A 20,326-nucleotide genomic window follows, 5' to 3' on the forward strand; every position below is an offset into this window, starting at 1 on the left:
AAGGCTGAAGGGGCTGGGTTTGCTTGCTCAGCTCAGCTCACGGCGTAGCCTCTCGCAAAATTCGATCTGCCTTTTCTGTCATGCTCTCGTCATCCGCTAGCTGCTGATCGTTTTGACGGGAAAAGAAAAGTAAAAAGAAAAAGAAAGAAGAAAATCAGGGTTCTCGCTAGGGTGCGACAGAAGCAACCAAGACTAACATGATCACCCCATAGTGATCTGAACCGTGAGTGCATTGAGTGCATTTAGAACTCCTTCTACAAATCGTTCGACTTGCGTCCTGACAATACTGTTGTTTGAGGCGGCGCCATTGCAGTAATAGTTGTTCTCGATCTGGCGTTTCGAATATGGCTCTGAATCGAATGCGTTGCAATCCTCCGCAGAGAAGGGTAAACCGCACGATGTGGCGTCTGGCGTTGATGTTTTGCCATTAATTCATTGACGCAGATCTCTATCCATCTCCTGAAATGCAGGGTCCATGACGAAAGGACGGGGCAAGGACTCAGGGAGGGGCTTCTAGATTCTGTAAATGTCATTGTCAAATTTACGTATCTAGGTCAAGCACGAATGGAAAGTGCGCGCGGGCCTACACTACACTTTCTGTCAAATCTCACCAGCAAGTTTGCTAGTGCTAGTCATTTGAATCAATCAATGGCAGGCACCTCCTGGCGCCTGCCTTGCAACTCCTCCACTAAGTTATCGACTTAAGCCTCACTTTCACTTCCTTCTCGCTCGGACTTTTTGCTCCCACAACAACAATGGGCTATCAACTGGTTGAATTGACTCGACTCACCCTCTTGAAGCATCACCATGACACGACCTGTGCTCGATTGCTTCATCCAATATTACCTCCGCAAAATGTTTCTTTTCTCTCGCAGTCAATAGCTGAGCTGAGCATAGATCGACATAGGACCCTGATCCTTACCAATGCTTTCGAACGGGCCGACACGAATGATTGTCGCATCGCCTTCAAGACTATTACGTACAGTATAGTACAGTCCCTCTCAATACAATCACTTTATCATTGCTTTTTCTTCTGATCATCTTCGCGACTCTGCAGGTCAAAGACTTTTGGAAGTTGGACCCTCATCTTCACGCTAAAGATTGGCTAGTGACATCAACCCCCTTTCGAACGTTCTGACAGGGACCGGCTGATTTTCAAGGTCGTTGCCATTGCTAGAACTGCCAGGCCAGGGGGGGGCGACCTGGTCCCTGACACCTGGCCCCAACGTTGCTTCCGCGAAGCCTCCCCGGTACCAACGACGGCTTTGCCCCTGTCTATACCCGACCCTGTTATACCGCCTAATCGTCTTGTTTGCAGATTGCAACTGTGCTGAGATCAGTCATCAACTAACGATATGTCGTTGTTAATCACGGCTCACGGCATTTCCACCAATACACGCACACTATTGGCTTGCGGTTGTGCACTGTTCTTCCAACACTCCAAAGTCAGCCTTACCTTCAGACTTCTCAGCCTCACCTACGCGTTTTATTAGACATTTCCGGCCCAAAACCTCCACAATCGTTGATGTTTTCGAAGCGTAGCGTTTATACCAGACAAAAAGCTATACACATCTCGGCCAGGAGAACATGACATCGATGCCGCCCTCGGTCATTCGCAACGCATAGTGCGTCTTGGTCTACATAATATACTGCCATATGTTGAGGCCTCGCCCTGGCCTGGCCGCTGTGGTTTATCAATTCGGGGTGTAGCATGGCTTCGATTTGATATATGCTACACGACATGCAGCTAGAATGCTAACTCCACGGCAACCAACCTGGACACAGTACACCTGCTCTATAATCTCGTTCTTCTGATGAATAGAACGAACTCTGAATGAGGCGTATGTTCTATATATCGAGACTTCGCGAATCCTTCATCACTAGTTTATAAATACAATCTGGAGCATTCAATTTCACATCAAACCCCACTCCACCAAACGAACACTGCAGCCAGACGTTACGTTATGATTGGTCTTGCATTTTGCCAGTGTCCTTCTGCTGACCGATGAAAGAACTCCATAGACTCTTGATATCATCGGGTACCCTTGGCCTACTGATTTCGCCGGGTCTCAGTTTCAAAATCTGGTGGTTCAGTCTACACGAAATACACCACCGAAAACCGAAAACCCATTACTTTCCCCAGTCAGTCACTGTGGTTTCTCCATGCTTGCTAAAACACCAACAGGGGGGATTCCAGGAATCAGCAGTTAGCTCACCCCAGCTCCTGCAACTCGACGTAAATCGACGTCCGCATGTCTCCTTGCAGAAGGTCGAGATCACGTTACCACCATCTACTGCTTATGGCCGAGGCCAAGTCCATATGTATCACCAACGCGCATATGTTTGCTTGAGAGTCATTTGTTGGCTGATTGTGCAAGGAGTGCAAGACTAGCATTGTTTAAAGGCAGTTTGCTTCGAACAAGCCACTAACAAGGATTCTACCCGGGAAATGTCCCCACTCAACCTAGCCTGCCTTCAACCTGTGCCCAGCCAACAGTCTCATCGTTATTGCCGGGCTCTTTTACAGCATGTTGTAACACTGCGTCATTTGCATTGGTCTTCGCTATTCGCGAAGTGCGATCGATACTGTCGTTTCTCAACGATGACACACCAACCAAAGGTTACTTATTCGAAGCCCATGGCTGCTTGTTGATACGTTCCTGAAGAACGGTTCCACAGCGCTGCATGTTTGTGCATATCTCGTGTATCATTGCGGAGTCGAATATGCACGTCCAAAGCTACTGCGAAAGACTTTTCAGACCGGCTAACTATGTACTGTAATGAACCATCAAGCTTAATTCTCTTTTCACTATTCGGGTGAGCTCAGAGTTACCGGACCACCGGAACAGTAAAGGCGCTCCGTATCCGCTTGTGTAGATCTGGGTCCGCATGTAACGGTAGAAACGCCGCTGCTAATACATGCTTCCAATCTAGGATCTGGGATTAGCACCGGGGTTGGTAGGATCCGAGCTGTTTTATGCCCTCATCGTTGTTTGAGGGAGTCTCTCTTATCATATTCAGCTGGAACTAAGGGAATTGGTCCTTCGGCCACCCTGGGATGATCGGTGATCAGTTGTTACAAGTGCTTCATCAAGAATGACAAACGGACCGTGTCAACAGCGGACGGACTGTTCAATCCGTTACTTTTGCATCTGTACGGAGTACATGCAATGGGAGAATGAGAGTTTGCTAGTGACGGTTCACCAAATGAGCTAGATACAAAACGCTTTGGACGCTCCCGTTTCTCACCTCTCAACGCAGGGAATACGGACGAAGCTTTGCGCTAGTTACCGACTCCCACGCTGATCGACAATATTTTGTTTGCTACGATAAAGAAAAGTACGACAACCAGTTACGGTATGATGGTTTCGTGTCATACCGGGCCGCTTTCCATACATACACGAGCAAAGAATTAGTCCGCTTACATGCCGATTTCGAACCGGGATAGTCATGCCCCCACACAAAGGTGACTCCACTGAAGAGACAAAGCAAAAGCAGGAACTGTTCAAGCTTGAAATACTACGGTACGTCATAACATTTGGTGCATCAGACTAACACTGAGAGATGCTCAGCTAGGTGTAGACATGTCTTGACGTCGCTTGTCTGTCTGCTGGATGGACACTTAGATTTAACAAGCTGAGGGTGAGGCTTAAAAGGTCAAGTCTATTTTCTGATCTTTTTTGTATGCACCAGAGAAATCCAGACTCGACACCATGCTCTGATTTGTTGCGTGGTGCTTGGGAAGCTTAGGCCCGGGGCGGCCGGCCGGACACGATCTATGTGGCTGCAAGATGAGAGCAGATTGATGTTCGGTCACCAACAAGGTGAACCAACTCGGGGGTGTGAATGGAAGCTGCGCTGGTACTATGGCCGTGCAAAGCTGGCGAAGCAGAGCAGAGCAACGCAACGCAACATAACTAACACTGCAGGACCTGGAGTTTGCTTACTATACCCATGCAGGCAGCGTCTTAGCTCGTTGTAGCGCGCCATCTTAGAAACGGATTGCCAATCTAGAGAACGGGAAACACGCCCATTGGATATATATGGTGATGGTACCTGAAACTCGAAGGCGCCGCCCGTGGCGTCAGATCGTCAATCTGCTAATGGAATTTGCCATTTTTTAGAGCCCTGCTGTCTGTGGACCTACTATGTATACGATCAGCAAAATCACTTGTAACTATCGTATGCATCTCAGCAATGCCCAACACGGGTTTGCTCCTGCTCGAACGATGTGTTTGCCGCTTCTCAACTATTTGCTTGATCTGCGGAATGGCAGCGTAGCATTGCAGATTTGGGAACACAAGCAACTCGATTCTTGACATGTCAAGCCGTGCACAAACCTCGAAAAGGACCGTGCCAGTCTCAAGTAAAGAAACACTTCGGGAGATAATCAGAAGCACGACTGCGCACTGGTAATGGGACTAGCACGGCATTTGCCCGTCCGGGCAAATATTGGTATACCGACCTACACCCTCAGCACCAGGAACCTGGTATGGTTGATTGCTTTTTGGAGCCGCCTCTAAGACATCGTGAGATTTATCCGCGCGCTGGTGCGGTTTGAACTCCCAAGACACGGGCGGCCGGGGAACGGATCCTAGAGCCGCTAAACAGGGCCGGTCACGGTGATCAAGGGCCTAGGATTGGGCCAAACGGTTGCGGCTCGATATTTCTTCATTAAATGGCTCTTCATGGTTCCGCACACTACCGTTTCTTATGTTCTTTTGTCGAGAACTCATCGATCCACTTGCTGGGATTGTGTGCTGAATACTGATACTCCAACATACAGACCCAAGTTTGTCGTTGTGGATGCCCTGTCGGCTTTAGGGACCGTGTGAGGCTATTCTATTCTTTCACTGTCTGTGATATCGAAAAATTAATACCGATGTTAAGCTCAGTGCCAATCACTGTCGGGGCATTTGCGCGAGTTATCCACTGAGACAGCGGAGGAACAAGCATCCAGGGCAATACAGGGCTGATAATACCGAGGAGTGTTTCTGTTCAACTGCCGAAATAGACTCGGACCTCGGGCGGCATGTTGTTGTGATCGACAGTCTAAACAATGCTCGCCGCTCGTCTTTCCGTACCTAGATACCAAGGAAGCGGAATTTGCGCCGTGACAAGATGAAGCTTTGACTGCATCGGTACGATCCAGGCCGTGCAACTGAACTCTATCAGCCATCAAAAACTCTCGCACTGACAGTTCCTGAGATTAGATGGACAGTCTTAAAACAGTATGAACAGACCGAGTCTGCTTTGGGCATGGCTTGAGCACCTTGAGGTGAGCATCTACGACAACAAAGTGTAAGTCTAGGATGAACGGCGGACAAAACTGTGAACTTATTCAACCAGTCATCTACTAACTTGGAGTACGACAACGAAGTTTCGAGAGACGGCCAAGAAGCTGCTTTCCCCCCTTCCTCCTCCTCCTCCTCCTCCTCCTACGTGCGTCCAGCATTGGCGGCGCAAGCATGCTCTGCATAGGCTACTGCACGATGTTCGGATCTTGCAAGGCCTATCATGAGCAAATGTCAGCTCGTTATTCCGAAACTTGGTGATTCCAGAGGATACAATCTTCACCGAGCGGAACCGTGATATATGCTTCCGCCAGCATTGCAGGGTTGGAAATATTGGCTGAAAGAAGTGGACACAACACAGGCGACGTTACGGTAATCGAAACTTTGTTATATCGTTATCGTTTAATTGCTAATTTGAAACCCAGACCACCAAACGTCCACTGAAGACTTCTCTAGTTGACCATATTTGGGTCCTAAACCGCCGACAACAGGCATTCTTCTTGCAATTGGCAAAGGTCAGCGGCTACAGTGACCATTGCCAGACTTGTGGTCTTTGTCAAAATCGTAGGCTATATCACCAGCCTCACTATCCGTACAACGAGAAGCTCTGGTGCATGGAGGCTACTTTCAAGCGCTTTGGGTTGTTCACGGTTGCATTATTGCAAGCATTTCTTGAAAGGAAAGAGGGACATGAACGTCCGGTGATGATCGCCTGCTTACTACATGTCCTTGAGTATGAGGGAGCTCTGTATTACGAAGACTAATTGTCGTATTTGATGATGAGTCGCTAACAACAGGCCCGATAGGCGACGACAGTGAGATGATCTGGAGGCCAACCGAACAAAACATCATCATTATCATGGCCTGGTTCTTAGAATTTCTAGAAAATATTTTGGACACCGTCACAACCGCCCAGGATCAAGGTTCAACGCAGAAGAGGAGCAGCATAATTGCACCAATACAACGTCGGTCGCTAGGAAAAGGATGGTAAATGAACAAGGATGCTTGACTGCCCGTTGCATCGCGTTCTGCACGCGGGGTATTATTAATGATTATCTCTTACAACAACGCACCTACCAACCCAACATGAGAGCGCGGACCTTGTAGCTATGATTACGTTTAACGGTTTCGCATTCAGATGCAGGATCTGTATCCGTATTGCCTTGGATATGGACATCGGCGCGTTAGGCGCGGCTTCAGTCATGGAATCAGAGGCTGTTGGCGCTAGCCTGAGAAACCATTGGTAGGTAATTAACTAACTAACTTACAGCGCGCATTCGGTCGGGTTCCTGCATTGATGTGAGTGAGATGCACATGCAGTGCAGGGGAATTGTCACATCCCAACGCCACTAATTGAGCTACAGGCTACCCACCATGGATGTCTTGTTAATCAATTAATGGCAGTAAGCACCCATGATGTGACCGATCGACAGAGAAGAGGGAAGAGAGCGAGCTGAGGTGGTATTTTCCCCATACGATGGATGGAGACTGGAATGGCCTCAATAAGGGTTTCCTTGCATTGCATCGCGTCGCGTCGTATCTGATCCTGGGCTGATGGATGGGTCTCTGATCATTTCCTCCATCGAAACAGCCTGTATCAGCACTTCGAACTGAACAAGCTGTCCTTCGTTTCAAGTGCAAAATCACGTCATTTGATACATACTGGAAGCATCATCCTTGAGAAGCACATGTCAAGTGACAGACGTCTCGTCGGTGTGGAGCTGAAGCATGGCATAATGCAATTGATATACGCCGAGCAATTGAGGATCTGCAGATCAAGATCAATTAAGAATTGCGGAGGCAAACGTGATGAGGCCATATAGAATGTACGTCTTGTCACACTGCCTGCATTGGTGTTGCATAACCATATCACACGATTGATCGGCTTGCATCGTAATGCTGACTGCGATCAGGTAGCTTATCGACACGCTGTCAGGGCTCAACAAGGCTCACATATCAGTTCTTTCTTGTCGTGCACGCACGGCTCGCTGTGTGATATATCAGAAACACTCACAGGCCAGGTCTTGGCTTCGTATGTACGGATATGCTTAAGTTATTTTGCTGCATGGGTCACTGAATTCAAGACAGGTAGAGACTGCAGACCTGCCGGCGCTAGCAACGCCTCATCTTCACCGTTACAGGCGAGTCCGCCCTAGGAGGGATTGGGATTGTGACAAGGTAACTAACACGAAGCGAGGCGAGACGACAAAACGAGACAATAAGCTCTTCCCTCGACTCCTCAGATGGAGAGTTGGTCAGGTCAACAACGCCTTGTCTATACCACTCAACTTAACCTTGCAGAAATGGTAGACTGAGTATGATCGCGATGTGACGGCCTTGTTAGCCATCTGTACCACCCAGTCTTGCTTGTCAACGGTGAGGCATGTCCTTGCTCACGGTTGAATTGCTACGAATCCTTCAATCTGTTGTCTTGTTTCTCTCATGTTGTTCTCTTTCCTTTCCTTTCTTTTCTTTTGCTTGGGTACTTAGTGGACCTGTCAAAGTTGACGGGTATCTATCCGTTGACCGGGGGGACCATTTTCAGCCAAATGACCGCACCATCTTTGGTATAGTTCCTCTCGGCCCACAAACTACAACCGTCTCGACCGCTATCCCATGCTACCTTGACGAGGGGAGGGGTTGAACAAGAAAGATTTTAACAGGAAAGCTGTTGCCTGGCAATCATTCATTTAATCTACGCGTACGGAGTACCCCGGTTACATACGTACTTGATGATCGGCCTTACAAAACCCTCGAATGGGGAACAATGCCCTGGAGTTAAAGTACCTAGGGCACAGTAGATCGCCCAAACGGGGCCACTTGATTACACGTTTTGGGTAGATTGGGTTGGATTGGGCTCTAAGAGTCCCTGGACTTTGAAGACCTTTTGAACTTGGCGACGGTGACAGTGACAGTGATGGAGGGAACCCTTTCTGCATAGAGATTGAAATGGTATGGGTATGAATGTTCATCAAACCAACCTTTGTTCATGTTACATCAAAATCTGACTTCGGCCGAGAGCATGGCCGACAATGAAAGAAAGAGATTGGTTTCACATTAACTTTACATCTGATCAAACAGACGAGATGAAGCAGTAAGACTTTCGGGAACAATGTCCCCGAGGATTTGGCTTGGCTTGTGGCTCTGGGCTAAGCATGGGAGCCTCGTCTCGTCACCGTGTTGTCGGAATTCTCAGGCCAAGCGAATGAGAAAACATGAGAGGTGATAGTGATACACGCCACGCCCTTCCTTCGGAACCGGAACCAAGACTTTCCAGTAACAGGGGATACGACGGTGTTCCCGGTGACTAGATACCTATTGTAGTAGACAGGATACTACTCTACTGTTACGATGTCATGTTGGAACATGTTAGTCGCATCGCTAAGTCTTGTCAGTTTAACAAGCGTTGCGACCTGCCCATCTCAAAGTTGACTCAGCGCATTACTGAGGCCAAACAATGTTGCAGCCGCCCACGTGGTTGTGCTGCACACCCTTGTCTCCTGTCAAATGGTTCTTAAAGAAACTTAGTGGGACGTTGGCGTTGCGGGACGGTAGGTTCATTGTTTGGTTCGTGCGGTGAGACTGTCTCTCGCCTCAACGGTGACTCGACGGATATCCTCTGTTATGAAGATGATCGTTTGACGTTGCTGTACTTGGTCATCTTTCGGCAGATCACGCATAGAACACCATCATCGACTCGCTATTGTACGTAACTTGGTTCAGGTCACACGACACATACCAGCACATGCTCATATCTACCGAGGTAACGCTATCTCGGCCATTTAGTAACCATTCATTGACCAGGCATATACCACAACCCTCAAGTTTACTAGCGATTTGCTATCTTGAAGTGGCTAGTTTGATGAGGCTCAGACTTGAACAAAGCTTCAAAACCCACGATGCTACTCAAAGGGCAATTATGTTTCATGTTGCATTCACTATCTTGCTCCATAGGGCCGGGTTAACCGAAACTCTTTTCAATGCTATCTAATAAGACTGTCAAGATGTTGAAATGAATCATGAACAATCTATTTACCGGGACATCAGCCTTGCGACAGCTAAGCATGATGAAAAGAATACTCTTTTGAGAATGGCACGAAGCGGTCAATACATACATGTGGATCTTATAATAGCTATACGAGATGATCTGGGCTTTGGCGAGACGGCAGATGACGGAACTACCGAGACATGGTTACGTGGTTCGTGGTGCTATGCCCATAGATCTCTGAACTCAGGTCTTGGCCTCTGACAGACTGCCGGGGAAAGGTAGAATGCTATCAGATTAGAAGTGAGATTCTTCACAAGACAGGTAATGGTAGGGCAGCCTCACCGATCACACGAAGAGCGTATGTAGTCACCAAATTTATATCGCGAAAAGTCTCATCATGTCATTAGACCACTCAGCTACCAGATCTATCGTTCAACCATGATACGCACGTCACCGACTGCTGCCCTCGCCATCTTCTTGAGCAGCGTTCTCTCATCTGCCTCTCTGTAACGTTCCCATGAGTCCAAGCCCTCCTTGGCCTGAATACTCAAAGTCTCATATCCCTGACGGATGACCTCTGTGACCTCCTGCGTTGTCAAAAGACTGGGCTTGCGACGGTTCCCACCACCCTCCGATAGCATCTGGTTGTAGTGCGCGCTGACGTTGATAAGAGTATCAATGGAGTTGGTGTTGCGGTTAGCCAAGCGATAATTCTCCTTGAATTTGGTGAGAACCTCGCCCGATTCGACGACCTTGTAAAAGAGATCATCGTAGTCGGCAGGTGTAGGGAGGAAGGCTTCGCCAGCCGACAGGGAGAGGGCGATAAGATTAACGACGTGATCGAGGAGGGTGTCAATGTGCGGCAGGTCCTTAAGATCCGATGTGTATGTGGCGAGGAAGCGAACAATAGAAAGCAGAGACCGGAAGAACTCAGGCCAGTGGTACTCCAGGCGTGTGCGTGTGCGAGATAGATACGAGATGATGCGGAGCATGATTCCGAAGCAAAGTGTGTAGAGGCTAACATCGAGCCGGCGACGAAGATTGTGGTTTACGGCATCGATCATGGTGTCGAGGATGGATATGGCGAGGACTCGCTCGCCTTTGACAAGAGGAAGGTAAGGTTGGCGCTGACGGCACAGACGTACTGCCACACGAGATTCATCGCTGCAAATGCGCTTGCAAATTGTAGGATCTTCGATAAGGAGGCGGAAAACCATGAGGTTAAGATGAGCGTAGTAGGTGGCTCGGGGCGAGAGGTAGGCGTGTTGGAGGAGGTATGAGGTGAGTGAGAGGTAGCTAGCAATAGGTTGCTCAGCGCCTGGTTCTGGTGCTAGTGTCACCAAGTTGAAGCAGAAGAGCTTGTTGGCATGAGTAAAATCATATGTCGCTAGTAGAATAGCAGCTTCTTCCTCCGGTCTATCATGGCGTTAGTCGAGTTGTGAAACGTTGAAGACTTAATAAACTTACAGCTTGGTGAAGAGAGCCTTGGCTGTCTCGACATCGTACACTGGGTTCTTCACAGGTTTTGGTCCGGGAGCAATCGCGCCAAGTCCAATCATGTTAAGGGTAGCGCTGAAGGTCCAGCCTTCAGGAAGATCATCCTGAATAGTGATATATCGAGATCTAACGGTTTGGCAAGCTTGTCCCACGGCGCCGACTATCTTCTGAATGACAGCCTCGTTGACAAAGTCATTTAGTCGTTGTTGGTAGGGGTTCTGGAACTCGAATTTGTTGTAGTTGGCTAGTAGGCCTAGCAATGTGAATGGTTGGAGTACTTGGTCTGGTGTGTCTGAGTCTTGGATGAACTTGCAGATGGTTAGCTCTATACCCTTCTTCCTGCGGAGGGTAGCCGTACCTTCATGACTGCAGGAAAAAGATCTCTTTGGATCAGGTACGTCAACAACGTTGTCTGGTACGCTCCGGCTGTCACCGCCAGCAGCACCTCAATTGCCTTGTATCGAACGTCCACTAGACCACTGTCAGTTCAGCCACTATATTACTGGAGCTGAGTCCTTACAGTCCTTGCTATTCCTTATTATAGCCTCCAAGGCGCTGATGAACTCGGTAAAGACGGAATCGATATGGTCGAGTCCTGCGAGCAGAACCATGATGTCGGAGCTTGGATGCGGGTACCTCTTGGAGAGGAGGCATGATAGGAAGACACTGAGCGTCTAGCAGGTGTCAGAACCAATTCGTATGTTGCAATCGGGCGGTCAATGGCTCACATCCAGCGCGTGTAGCTGCGCAAGGCTATGCGCGCCCTTGATTGTAGCTACAGCCCTCGCAAAGAGCTCCTGTGTGCGAACATCGAGGGACAAGACATGGCTCGGACTCAACTCGTTGAGGATACGTCTCAGGGCGGCACGATCGGGTCTAAGGAGGAAGAACTCGGTCCAGAAGCCATCGGTCTTCTCTTCATCGTCGTAGTCATCCTAATTCGGAACAAGGGCGGATCAGTCGGGGCGCGGGCGCATAGTTGGAGGTTTGCGAATATCTACCTAGAAAAGGAAGCCAATTTAGTTCATGATGGCAGTAAAGAGCAGAACAGGGGTAACTCACCTTGAAGAGAGAGTCATACAACTGTATGATCTTCGGGGTAAAGACCTCGGGCTGAGGCTGACGAGTGAGCGGTGACGCTTCCATAGGAGGGGAGCTGAAGGTTACGAGCTGCGATAGTGTAAGAGGAGGTAGAGTTGCGATAGAGAAATGGGCCATGTTCGCTTTTATCACGTGCACGCTGTAGGTTAACGTTTTCTATTGAGGTCCCAGAACTGTCAACAATAGAGCAATTCAACACCAAAAGTAGTTATAACGATTTCGACTGTTCTTTGTTTCGATTGAAAATGTGTATTCTTTGTTTTGCATATTTAGCTTGAGCTGATGGAATTGTTTCAGCTGAAAGGTCTCAGAAAGAGGTGCAGGACAAGTGTTCGTAACGCAATTGTGGCTTGCGTAATCGTTATTATACGAAGCACTTTGATTGGGAGTTTCGTATCGCGAGGGACATCAATGCGTTCGACGTTGCATTCGATCACAATAGTCTAGACCTATTTCCTTGAAGTTTTGTGGTGTGTCGAAGAGAAGTTGATCTCGGTAGTGCTGTCTAGGGTGGGCAGTATCTATTAGACAATCATACCTATCTAAGATCCTCCATGTCGACTTTTCGATCAAACACTTTACTCCTACTATTACAATAATACCTATATAAGTTAATTAACTAATGAGATGTTAATCTTCTGTTATGGAACTCCAGAATGGCGAGGGTTCTTGCGCTGGTCATCTTCAGGGTATCCTGCTACTACGTCGACATTGTCATCAGCGGCGTGTTGGAAGATATTGTACCAAATACCACTAGTCATTCCACATAGCAGAAAATAAACAGATTCATGCACTGGGCTCATATGTTACTCGAGAGTTGTAAACGTTGCGTGTTGTAAACTGCCTTGGTGTCAAAGCATGTTGTAGTTGTGGACGAGTTATAGGTAAATACATGAAAGACGTTGATTAGCAAGAACTCAGTTTCTTAGTTACTACTGACCATGGAGTCATTGGATAGATCAGATACGTGATTTTGATGGAACCAATGAGTATTCTGGTTACTCAGAAAAGTTATGAAGTTGCTCTATGTTGGATTGTTTGCTACTATTCGCCGCCGCCGATGTCGAACCGACAATGTCACATCCTTGCCCAGCTAGACTTATATAACTACTAGCAGTACAGTATACTAGTTCAATATATCACACCTGAAATGTAATCTCCTCATACTGCCTGAATGTCGCATTGGCATTCTTTGGTAAGCTCACGCTGCAGTGTAGTGCGAGAGAAAACATATTGCTAAAGATCTGTCCTCAGGATATGCAAGCTAGATAAGAGTTGAGCTCAGAAACGTGGAAGTATTAAAAACGCATCTTGAAAAGGGTAGTATTTGTATTTATTGCATGCTCACACAGGTGTATATCTCTGACATTCTCATGCATGTTGACTTACCACTTCGCAATCGTCCAACATACACCCAGATGGCAATAATGAATAGCATAGTAGTAAAGCAAGCGTAAAGGATGGTACTAAACTGGCACAATATAGCGGATGCAATAGAAGTATATTCGTCTAGCATAGTCTGGGCTATCCATCAATGAACAGATTGAGATCACTCAACGGCAATCAGTCCGGGTCAGTAAGTAGAATGGTTAACTACCTGTTAGTTGAGAGATAGCACACATATCCTAACTGTGTTGTGGGGAACACCTAGCCATGAAGCTGCATATCACGCTCACCAACTGTCCATCGGCCACCGTCATAACCATGATTTATACGAGTAGAAGATAGACGTTCTGCTTCTTGGCTGGAGTAGCTATTCCAAAGGAAGAAGAAGGACATATACAAACATACATATCTGTAGGTAATGGTATGGCTAAGAACTAGGAACTGGTTACTCTATCTCTTAATCACTGAAATTCATATGGTATTGCGCCGAGTCGTATGCTGTATTCTAGAAGTCCTGTCACGTCCTTACTTGTTAACAGTTTTCTTCCGTGTGCTATATTCAACTGGACAGTAGCCGTAAGTAGGGTTATAGTTGAGCAATGCCCAGAGAGAACTCAAGAAGAATCAGGCTCAGCTGTGCCTTCTGACACTAGGGTGCTTGTTAGGAGTGTTCCCAGTTGTGGTTGAATCGTCTTCGCCTACCAGAGCACAAAGTTGCCACAAAGCCATGCTGGCACGCTTCCCCTCCGGGAAGGCCACAGAAACTGATATTACCTTAGGATCCTTAATGTATTATTGCCTTGAAGCAACTCTGTTGACAAGAGCAACTTCAATGGTTAACGAGCTCTCAGTTTACAATTGCAAGCCCGTTCTTCAACAAGCAATAACCGCGTAATTGGTTTAGTGGTAAAATTCTCCGTTGCCATCGGGGAGCCCTGGGTTCGATTCCCAGATTACGCATCGCAAACGACGCTCCAGCGTCTCAATCCTTTTGCTGTTTGCTCCTCTTTTGGCCCTGCTTGCATGTCGTGGAATGGCTGTGGTGTTGAGGCGGTGGTGGCGACGGTCGAGGGGGGACACGTACGAGAGCACTGTCGGACGTTAGCATCTTGTATTTTAGTAATAGACGATCGATCTAGTATGGTCCGTTTGTAATTCGAAAGGTTTTTATCGTTTTTGTTCGAGTTTGTGGAAATGTGAGTATGTTATCGTTGAGTTCCGTTTTGGCCGAATTGGCATGCACACGGAATTGAGTTATCTCCCATACCTTCCGTGTAAGTTGCAATGCCCAACCAACCTTCATCTTCTTATGTGATTGGTCGAACCTTTCTAACACGCATAATTACCTCTAGCAAGCAATCGAATACAGGTAAGTAGTACGAAACTGAGTACTTGACTTGGCCAAAGGACAAAAGCTGCAAGCTGCTGGGCATAACCCTTGTGTCTTCACGAGCCTAATGCTTTATTGTTTGTGCCTCGCAGCCAATGCAACTCGCGGTACCGACATAGTCGAAAATTGTCTGGCTCTTCTCTTTTGCGCTCCATTGATTCTGCTCTTATGACCGAAAACCTGTAGTTATGCTGAGGGCAAGGTGGTTTGTTCCGAAGAGTGTAACCAGTGCTAGAAACGTCAACGAATGATATTGGCCTAAGTAGCGTAACTACTCATCGAGGACCCTAGACTAGGAAACAAATGCTCTCTCGGGATTAACTGTGTAGTGATATGTGTCCATGAGAGCAGGGCGCTAGATGAATAGCCTATCAGTGAGGAATTTAACAGCTCCAGCAACTGCTTATGACACTCCTTGTGAAGTGCCTTTACTTACTCCGAGTGTCTTTTCGAATGTCTCCAGGTAACAGAAGCATAGGGAATACGAACCGTGTTCAAATCATCTGTAATCTCAGGAAAGGATTTTCTATCGGCTGCAAAGAAGGAGAAGAAGCAGAAGAAAGACTTATGGAGACTTTGGGACATTAGCAAAGTTTAGTGTTTCTTAGATCCTTGGTCTTCCAAACGTTGTCACAGTCTTAGACTATAATATGGAAGTTGTATTTCTTTCAATGCTATAGTATAGTATCCTTTGGGCTTAGAATCTGCAGTATCTGGCTGATAGAGGTCCCATACACAACAACATGATACTTAGTTTCCATTACATCACAACATCATCCCGGCAGCCCTACAAACGGGTCATCCATCTCCAGAATGATCGTCCCCTAGCTAAAGAAGAACCTGCATTAAAACACGGCAGAGAAAGCAAAGGCCCACGAGTTTAAATCAGATCGCGAGACATCAAAACGGCGTTTGGACATGGCCAGCGTCGGCACAAGCGGCTTGCACCGGCTGAAGCAGGGGATACACCTTGTCCCCGTTCAAACCGTTGGGTAATAGTTAGCTGAAAGAAGGGATCCCTTTATTTAATCTCGTAATTGCAAGATTCGAAAGTCTGGGGAAGTGGAGGATCTTTGGATCTTGCATCGGTATTGTTTTCTCTTGGCAATAGTTGTGTAAGTGATTGTATTTTTGGTGGTTTATATGAGAGGTAGTCAATTGGTGAGGAGTTCTAGAAGAACGGGAGAACTTTAGCCACCACATGCAGTTGGGGTCAATGAGTTGGAGATAAAACTCCGAGAATTTAGGCAAAGTCCTGTGTACAAATTGCTCTACCTACCTAGCATATGAATACATGGCATGTGAAAAATGCATTCTTACGCCAGACAAAGCTCGGGACTTGTCCGCGCAAACGAAGCCACCTCCCCTTTCGAAGTGCCCCAAAGAGGAAGACTCCTTGATCGAGGCAGTGCAATTCAATTCAATTCAACCCCAGACCACCGGGGAAGCAATGAGGAGTACCCAAGTGGAAGGTGTACAACATCAACTTCCTCCTTTCTTCACCCCTCGTCAGCCCAGTTGCTCTTGCTCTGCTCCCCTTCTCCGCACGTCCCCAAAAATGATAACGTTTCTGTCCTCTCCCCGCTCATCCCCGCATAATCTCCAATTTCTATCTCGTAAAAAATACGTACGAGTAACTGCTCTCAATGGCTTCGCTTGCAATTAAACTTATCCTTCTTTCTCGGACCCGCGCAGCATCTCTTTGAAGTTCCAGGGAAAAGATAGTTTATCAGGTGGAGTTCTGGGTCTATGCCGTTTCTGGGGTGCATGCTCCGGAGCACAAGTACTGTACTTCAGTGACTTTCCACTTGTGTTGGCTCGAGCGAGACGCCATCATGTCTTCTCTGACCGTTTTCCATATATCGCGCGAGTTACAGAAACAGGGCACGATATGATACGATTCCACTTCCCTTGGCTTTCTCTCTCGTAATAGTCTCTGGTGAGTGTCACTTCGATTTGAAGCTCTTCAAGCTATGCCTTGCTTCAGTTATATGCTTACTTGGTGGATTCTATTACCTATTACCCCAGGATACCCGCCGTTGCCGATCTTGTTTGACTCTCTTGCGTTCAATTTGGCTTTGTACGTAACAAGATCCGCTTCAACAAGGAGACTGCAACAACCCCAGGTTGGACCATTGGCTCCTGAACGCAGCAGTCAAGTCTTGACAAGGCACGTAAATGTCTTGTTGAGACGCGACCGAGGTTACATACACTCTGTCAAGCATCTTCCTTTCGACTCAAAATCAAGCTCCTGCATATCAATTGCATTCCACTCTCGTAGATCGTAGAGACCTCTTTCGGGCCAAGGTTGTAGTAGTAAACTGTATCAAAGGTTCTCATCAGTACATTCTATCCAATTTCCTGAACTCCACCACGATTTCGTGTTGATTCACAGGGCGCACCTGAAGGGCGTGGCCATCTCCACACATGTCAAATTCGAGTCGTTATAGGGCGCGGTTGACAGAGGCTCAAATAGCTGATATACTGGATGAAAGGCTGTCGCAAAATATTTTCAGATACCTCAATTGTTATCAGAGTCAGCCGTTCGTTTGTCAACTTCAACTCGAAACGTATGCTTTTTCGATCAAACATCATGGCAAGAGTCTCTCATAAGACCCATACCTATCCAACCAAATCATCACCCAAAGGATCAACACACTTCACTGGGAAGAAAACTGTCAAAGTCATGTAAAGTGACATGTTATTATCGTAATTAACTATAAGACACACAGGAGAGTGGATATATGGTGTGCGATACTCCAATTCGAACACACTAAGCAAACAGACTTCCAGCACTCGATCAATGGCTTACATGATCTTGTTAAGGAATCGTCGCCAGGCAGGCCAAGTGGCGACCTTGGCGCGGTAAGCGTTGATCTCCTCCCAGTTGTGCTCACGTCGGCCAGTGTCGACGTCGATCTTATCAATTGAGAGCCATCCCTCACGCTTCCAGAGGTAGCCAATAGCCCAGAAGGCAAGGACAACAGGGAAAGCAAGGTAGGAGATGAAGAATCCCTCGACAGTGCCCATGCCGTCGGAACCAGGGGGGGCAACAATGGCAACATAAAACTGAGCGATAAGGACGAGAACGATCAGACCGAGACTGAAGTACGAGCCACCAACGCCAAAGGCAGCCTTAAAGGGAATCTCGTCCAAAGTGTGACCCTGCTGAGCCCAAGCCTTACGGAAGCGGATGTGAGCGAGGCAGATAGAGCCCCAGGTGAAGAGGGTTGAGAGACCAGAAAGAGCCAGGAGCCAGTCGAAGATCTCACCACCCTTGGGGTCCAAGTTGACAAAGGCGATGAAACCCATGAGAATGTGGACGATGACGGAAACGAGGGGACGACCACCACGGTCAATGTAGGTGAACACCTTGGGAGCATAGCCATTCTGGGCCATGGCAGTCAGAGTACGGGAACCACCATAAACACACGACACACCGAGAGACAGAACCGACACGAGAATAATAACGTTCATAAAGTGGTTCAACCCATTGAGGCCGGAGTACTCGCCAACAAGGACGAAGGGGGAAGCCTTAGCGTTGGAGTAACCGGAAATGTTGAGTCGGTCATCAGTGCAGCTGATGAGGAGACCGATGAAGAAGAGACCAAGAACGAAGAACAGAGTAATACGCCAGAAAATCTGCTTGATGGCACCAGGGAGAGCCTTGGTGGGGTTTTCAGACTCGGCAGCAGCAAGACCAACCAGCTCAGTACCAGCAAAGGAGAAAGCAGCAGTGACGAAGACTGAGCAGAATCCCTTGAAGCCGTTCTTGAAGGCACCGGGGTCCTCATTCCAGAGACGGGTACCCCAGTACTCGTTGTAGCGGCCGCTGTCGGGGCCGCCACCACAAACAAGAACAAGAGAAATGAACATGAAAGCGACGGTAGCACCGAGCTTCAAGCAAGACGACCAGAACTCTTCCTCAGCATAACCAATACCACCAAAGATATTGATGATGATAATGGCAACGAGGAAGATAGCGATAAAGATTCCCGGTGAAAGATCCTCGTTCCAATATTGGATACAGACAGCGCATACGGTCAATTCGAGTGGTAGGACGGTGGCCCATTGTGCGACGTAGTTCCAACCCATGGCGAAACCCCAAGAAGGATCGATGAAGCGAGACGAGTAGATGTAGAAGCCACCGTTCACAGGATACATGACGGCAAGTTCACCAAGGGCGAAGACTATGGAACGTAACTCGTTAGTTTCCTTCTCTTCTAACAAAGCTAAGGTGAGTACATACCGACGTTGAAAATCATGGCACCGATCAGAATGAAATCAATGAGAACAGATCCGGGACCCTACATCAAATGATCAGCAATATGCAACAACAATGGAAGAAATATAGACTTACGCCAGTGTAGAGGGCCTTTCCTGAACCGACAAAGAAACCTGCACCGATAGAACCACCGATGGCGATCATCTGAAGATGGCGAGGCTTCATGCGGCGATCAAGTTCGGCATTGCCAGTGAACTTGCGACGCTTGAAGGACTCGAGCGTGAGACCGTTTCGGGTCCAGTAGCTCTCCTCCTGGAAGGCAAAGCCGGCACCGGTCTGGACATCTCCAGCCTGCTCGGTGACTGTGGTGCCCTTCTCCTGGCCGACATTGGTCGGGTTGTCGCTGGAACTCTTTGACTCCATGTTGGAAATTCCCCTGCTGGGCAACTCTGCAAGAGTTATAGGGATCAAAGAATGATGAGAAAGGTCAAGTGACCTTGAGGATAAGAAGGAGCGATGATGATCGAAATCGAGGGCGAACGAAGAGGGCGACGATGCTGCTTATATATGAGTCCAGGTGGGAAGGATGACAGCCAGAGCGAACTGGGGTCTCGCTCGACTCGGTGCGCTAAAGGAAAGAAGGCCACCATTGTGGGAAGAAGCCATTCGACTTGAGCTTCTAATGAGGCCCCATGTTTGAAACCAGACCCCCCTAGTTTCCTGCTGCGTCGCCGATCAACAAGAAGCTGTTAGGCTTGGAGCAAGTAAACGGGTGGATATCAGAAAGGAACGAGAGGGTCTGAATGCCAAGAAGCGCGATACGGACGGAGGAACATGGATGATTGGGGTAGGTCCAAAGTCTGAGATGGCGGAGCGGAGTCTATCAACGGCACGAGGGCCAGGGCCAGGCGACGGAGAGGAAGGAAGAAGAGGCGCCCGATTCGACAGATCCAACGTGGATGTTACGGTTATACGCACCCCTTGCTTGTTTCGTGGGAAGGAAGGACGATTGAATCCTCGAACGGGCTGCACTGAGATGAGATTTGGAAAGAGGCAAAAGGACTGGGGAAGTTGCACATGCCTGTGCTTTCCGTGCCGTGTTTCTCGACAGAGTATATCCGTACACGGGATGTATACGTTGCACATGCATCTCCTATGAGGACTGCACCTTCCCATTTCTGCCCAGCGGGCAGTGTGAGCTTCGATACTTCCATTTCACCGGAACGAGCAGACAATAGCCACTGGCCAGAATCGGTTCTGCGACATTTCAGAAGTATGACAAGGGGAACTAAGTTAGTAGTGAGCACAAGCCATGCGAGACGATCAACCTAATTGAAGGTAAAGTGGAGAATTGGAGAGAACCCTCGCCCCTGTCAAACGCTAATGCTTACTCCACTCGAGAGGGAAGGTACCGGTACATTGCAAAGGTACTGTCCTTCCTTGAT

The 20,326-nt window shown here is 48.0% G+C and overlaps 3 protein-coding genes and 1 non-coding gene across 4 annotated transcripts; 2 read left to right on the plus strand and 2 right to left on the minus strand.

The window, feature by feature from the left end:
* Positions 1-9,707: 9,707 nt before the first annotated feature.
* On the minus strand, positions 9,708-11,997 carry B0J16DRAFT_386154 (uncharacterized protein; the record flags this gene model as incomplete). The annotated part of the gene is made up of 6 exons (XM_046131557.1): positions 9,708-10,698; positions 10,750-11,087; positions 11,138-11,250; positions 11,300-11,453; positions 11,508-11,714; positions 11,842-11,997. 6 exons carry the CDS (start codon positions 11,995-11,997, stop codon positions 9,708-9,710), a joined length of 1,959 nt encoding a protein of 652 aa, XP_045981525.1.
* Positions 11,998-14,155: 2,158 nt separating this feature from the next.
* On the plus strand, positions 14,156-14,226 carry B0J16DRAFT_t173. Its single transcript has one exon. It is a non-coding gene; the product is annotated as a tRNA-Gly (tRNA).
* A 2,202-nt stretch (positions 14,227-16,428) lies between these two features.
* On the plus strand, positions 16,429-17,102 carry B0J16DRAFT_345349 (uncharacterized protein). The gene is made up of 2 exons (XM_046128253.1): positions 16,429-16,977; positions 17,059-17,102. Exon 1 carries the CDS (start codon positions 16,630-16,632, stop codon positions 16,942-16,944), a length of 315 nt encoding a protein of 104 aa, XP_045981526.1. The 5' UTR covers positions 16,429-16,629; the 3' UTR covers positions 16,945-16,977; positions 17,059-17,102.
* A 225-nt stretch (positions 17,103-17,327) lies between these two features.
* Positions 17,328-19,460, minus strand: B0J16DRAFT_161733 (amino acid permease/ SLC12A domain-containing protein). Its single transcript, XM_046122214.1, has 3 exons — positions 19,017-19,460; positions 18,906-18,963; positions 17,328-18,846 (listed from the first exon to the last, which is right to left on the minus strand). The coding sequence occupies exons 1-3, from the start codon at positions 19,302-19,304 to the stop codon at positions 17,465-17,467; spliced, it is 1,728 nt and encodes a 575-aa protein (XP_045981527.1). The 5' UTR covers positions 19,305-19,460; the 3' UTR covers positions 17,328-17,464.
* Between the last annotated feature and the right edge of the window lie 866 nt (positions 19,461-20,326).

This window comes from Fusarium flagelliforme, assembly GCF_020744385.1.
Source record: "Fusarium flagelliforme strain FIESC 12 MPI-CAGE-AA-0113 chromosome Unknown B0J16scaffold_5, whole genome shotgun sequence".
Taxonomy (NCBI): domain Eukaryota; kingdom Fungi; phylum Ascomycota; class Sordariomycetes; order Hypocreales; family Nectriaceae; genus Fusarium; species Fusarium flagelliforme.

Bases quoted from the DNA above. Each gene is read 5' to 3' on its own strand.
- B0J16DRAFT_345349 (XM_046128253.1), top strand. From the start codon at position 16,630: ATGCCTTGCTTCAGTTATATGCTTACTTGGTGGATTCTATTACCTATT.
- B0J16DRAFT_161733 (XM_046122214.1), bottom strand. From the start codon at position 19,304: ATGGAGTCAAAGAGTTCCAGCGACAACCCGACCAATGTCGGCCAGGAG. The intron at 18,964-19,016 runs GTAAGTCTATAT...CATTTGATGTAG, and splicing joins GAAAGGCCCTCTACACTGGC to GGTCCCGGATCTGTTCTCAT. The intron at 18,847-18,905 runs GTATGTACTCAC...TACGTTCCATAG, and splicing joins TGCCATGATTTTCAACGTCG to TCTTCGCCCTTGGTGAACTT.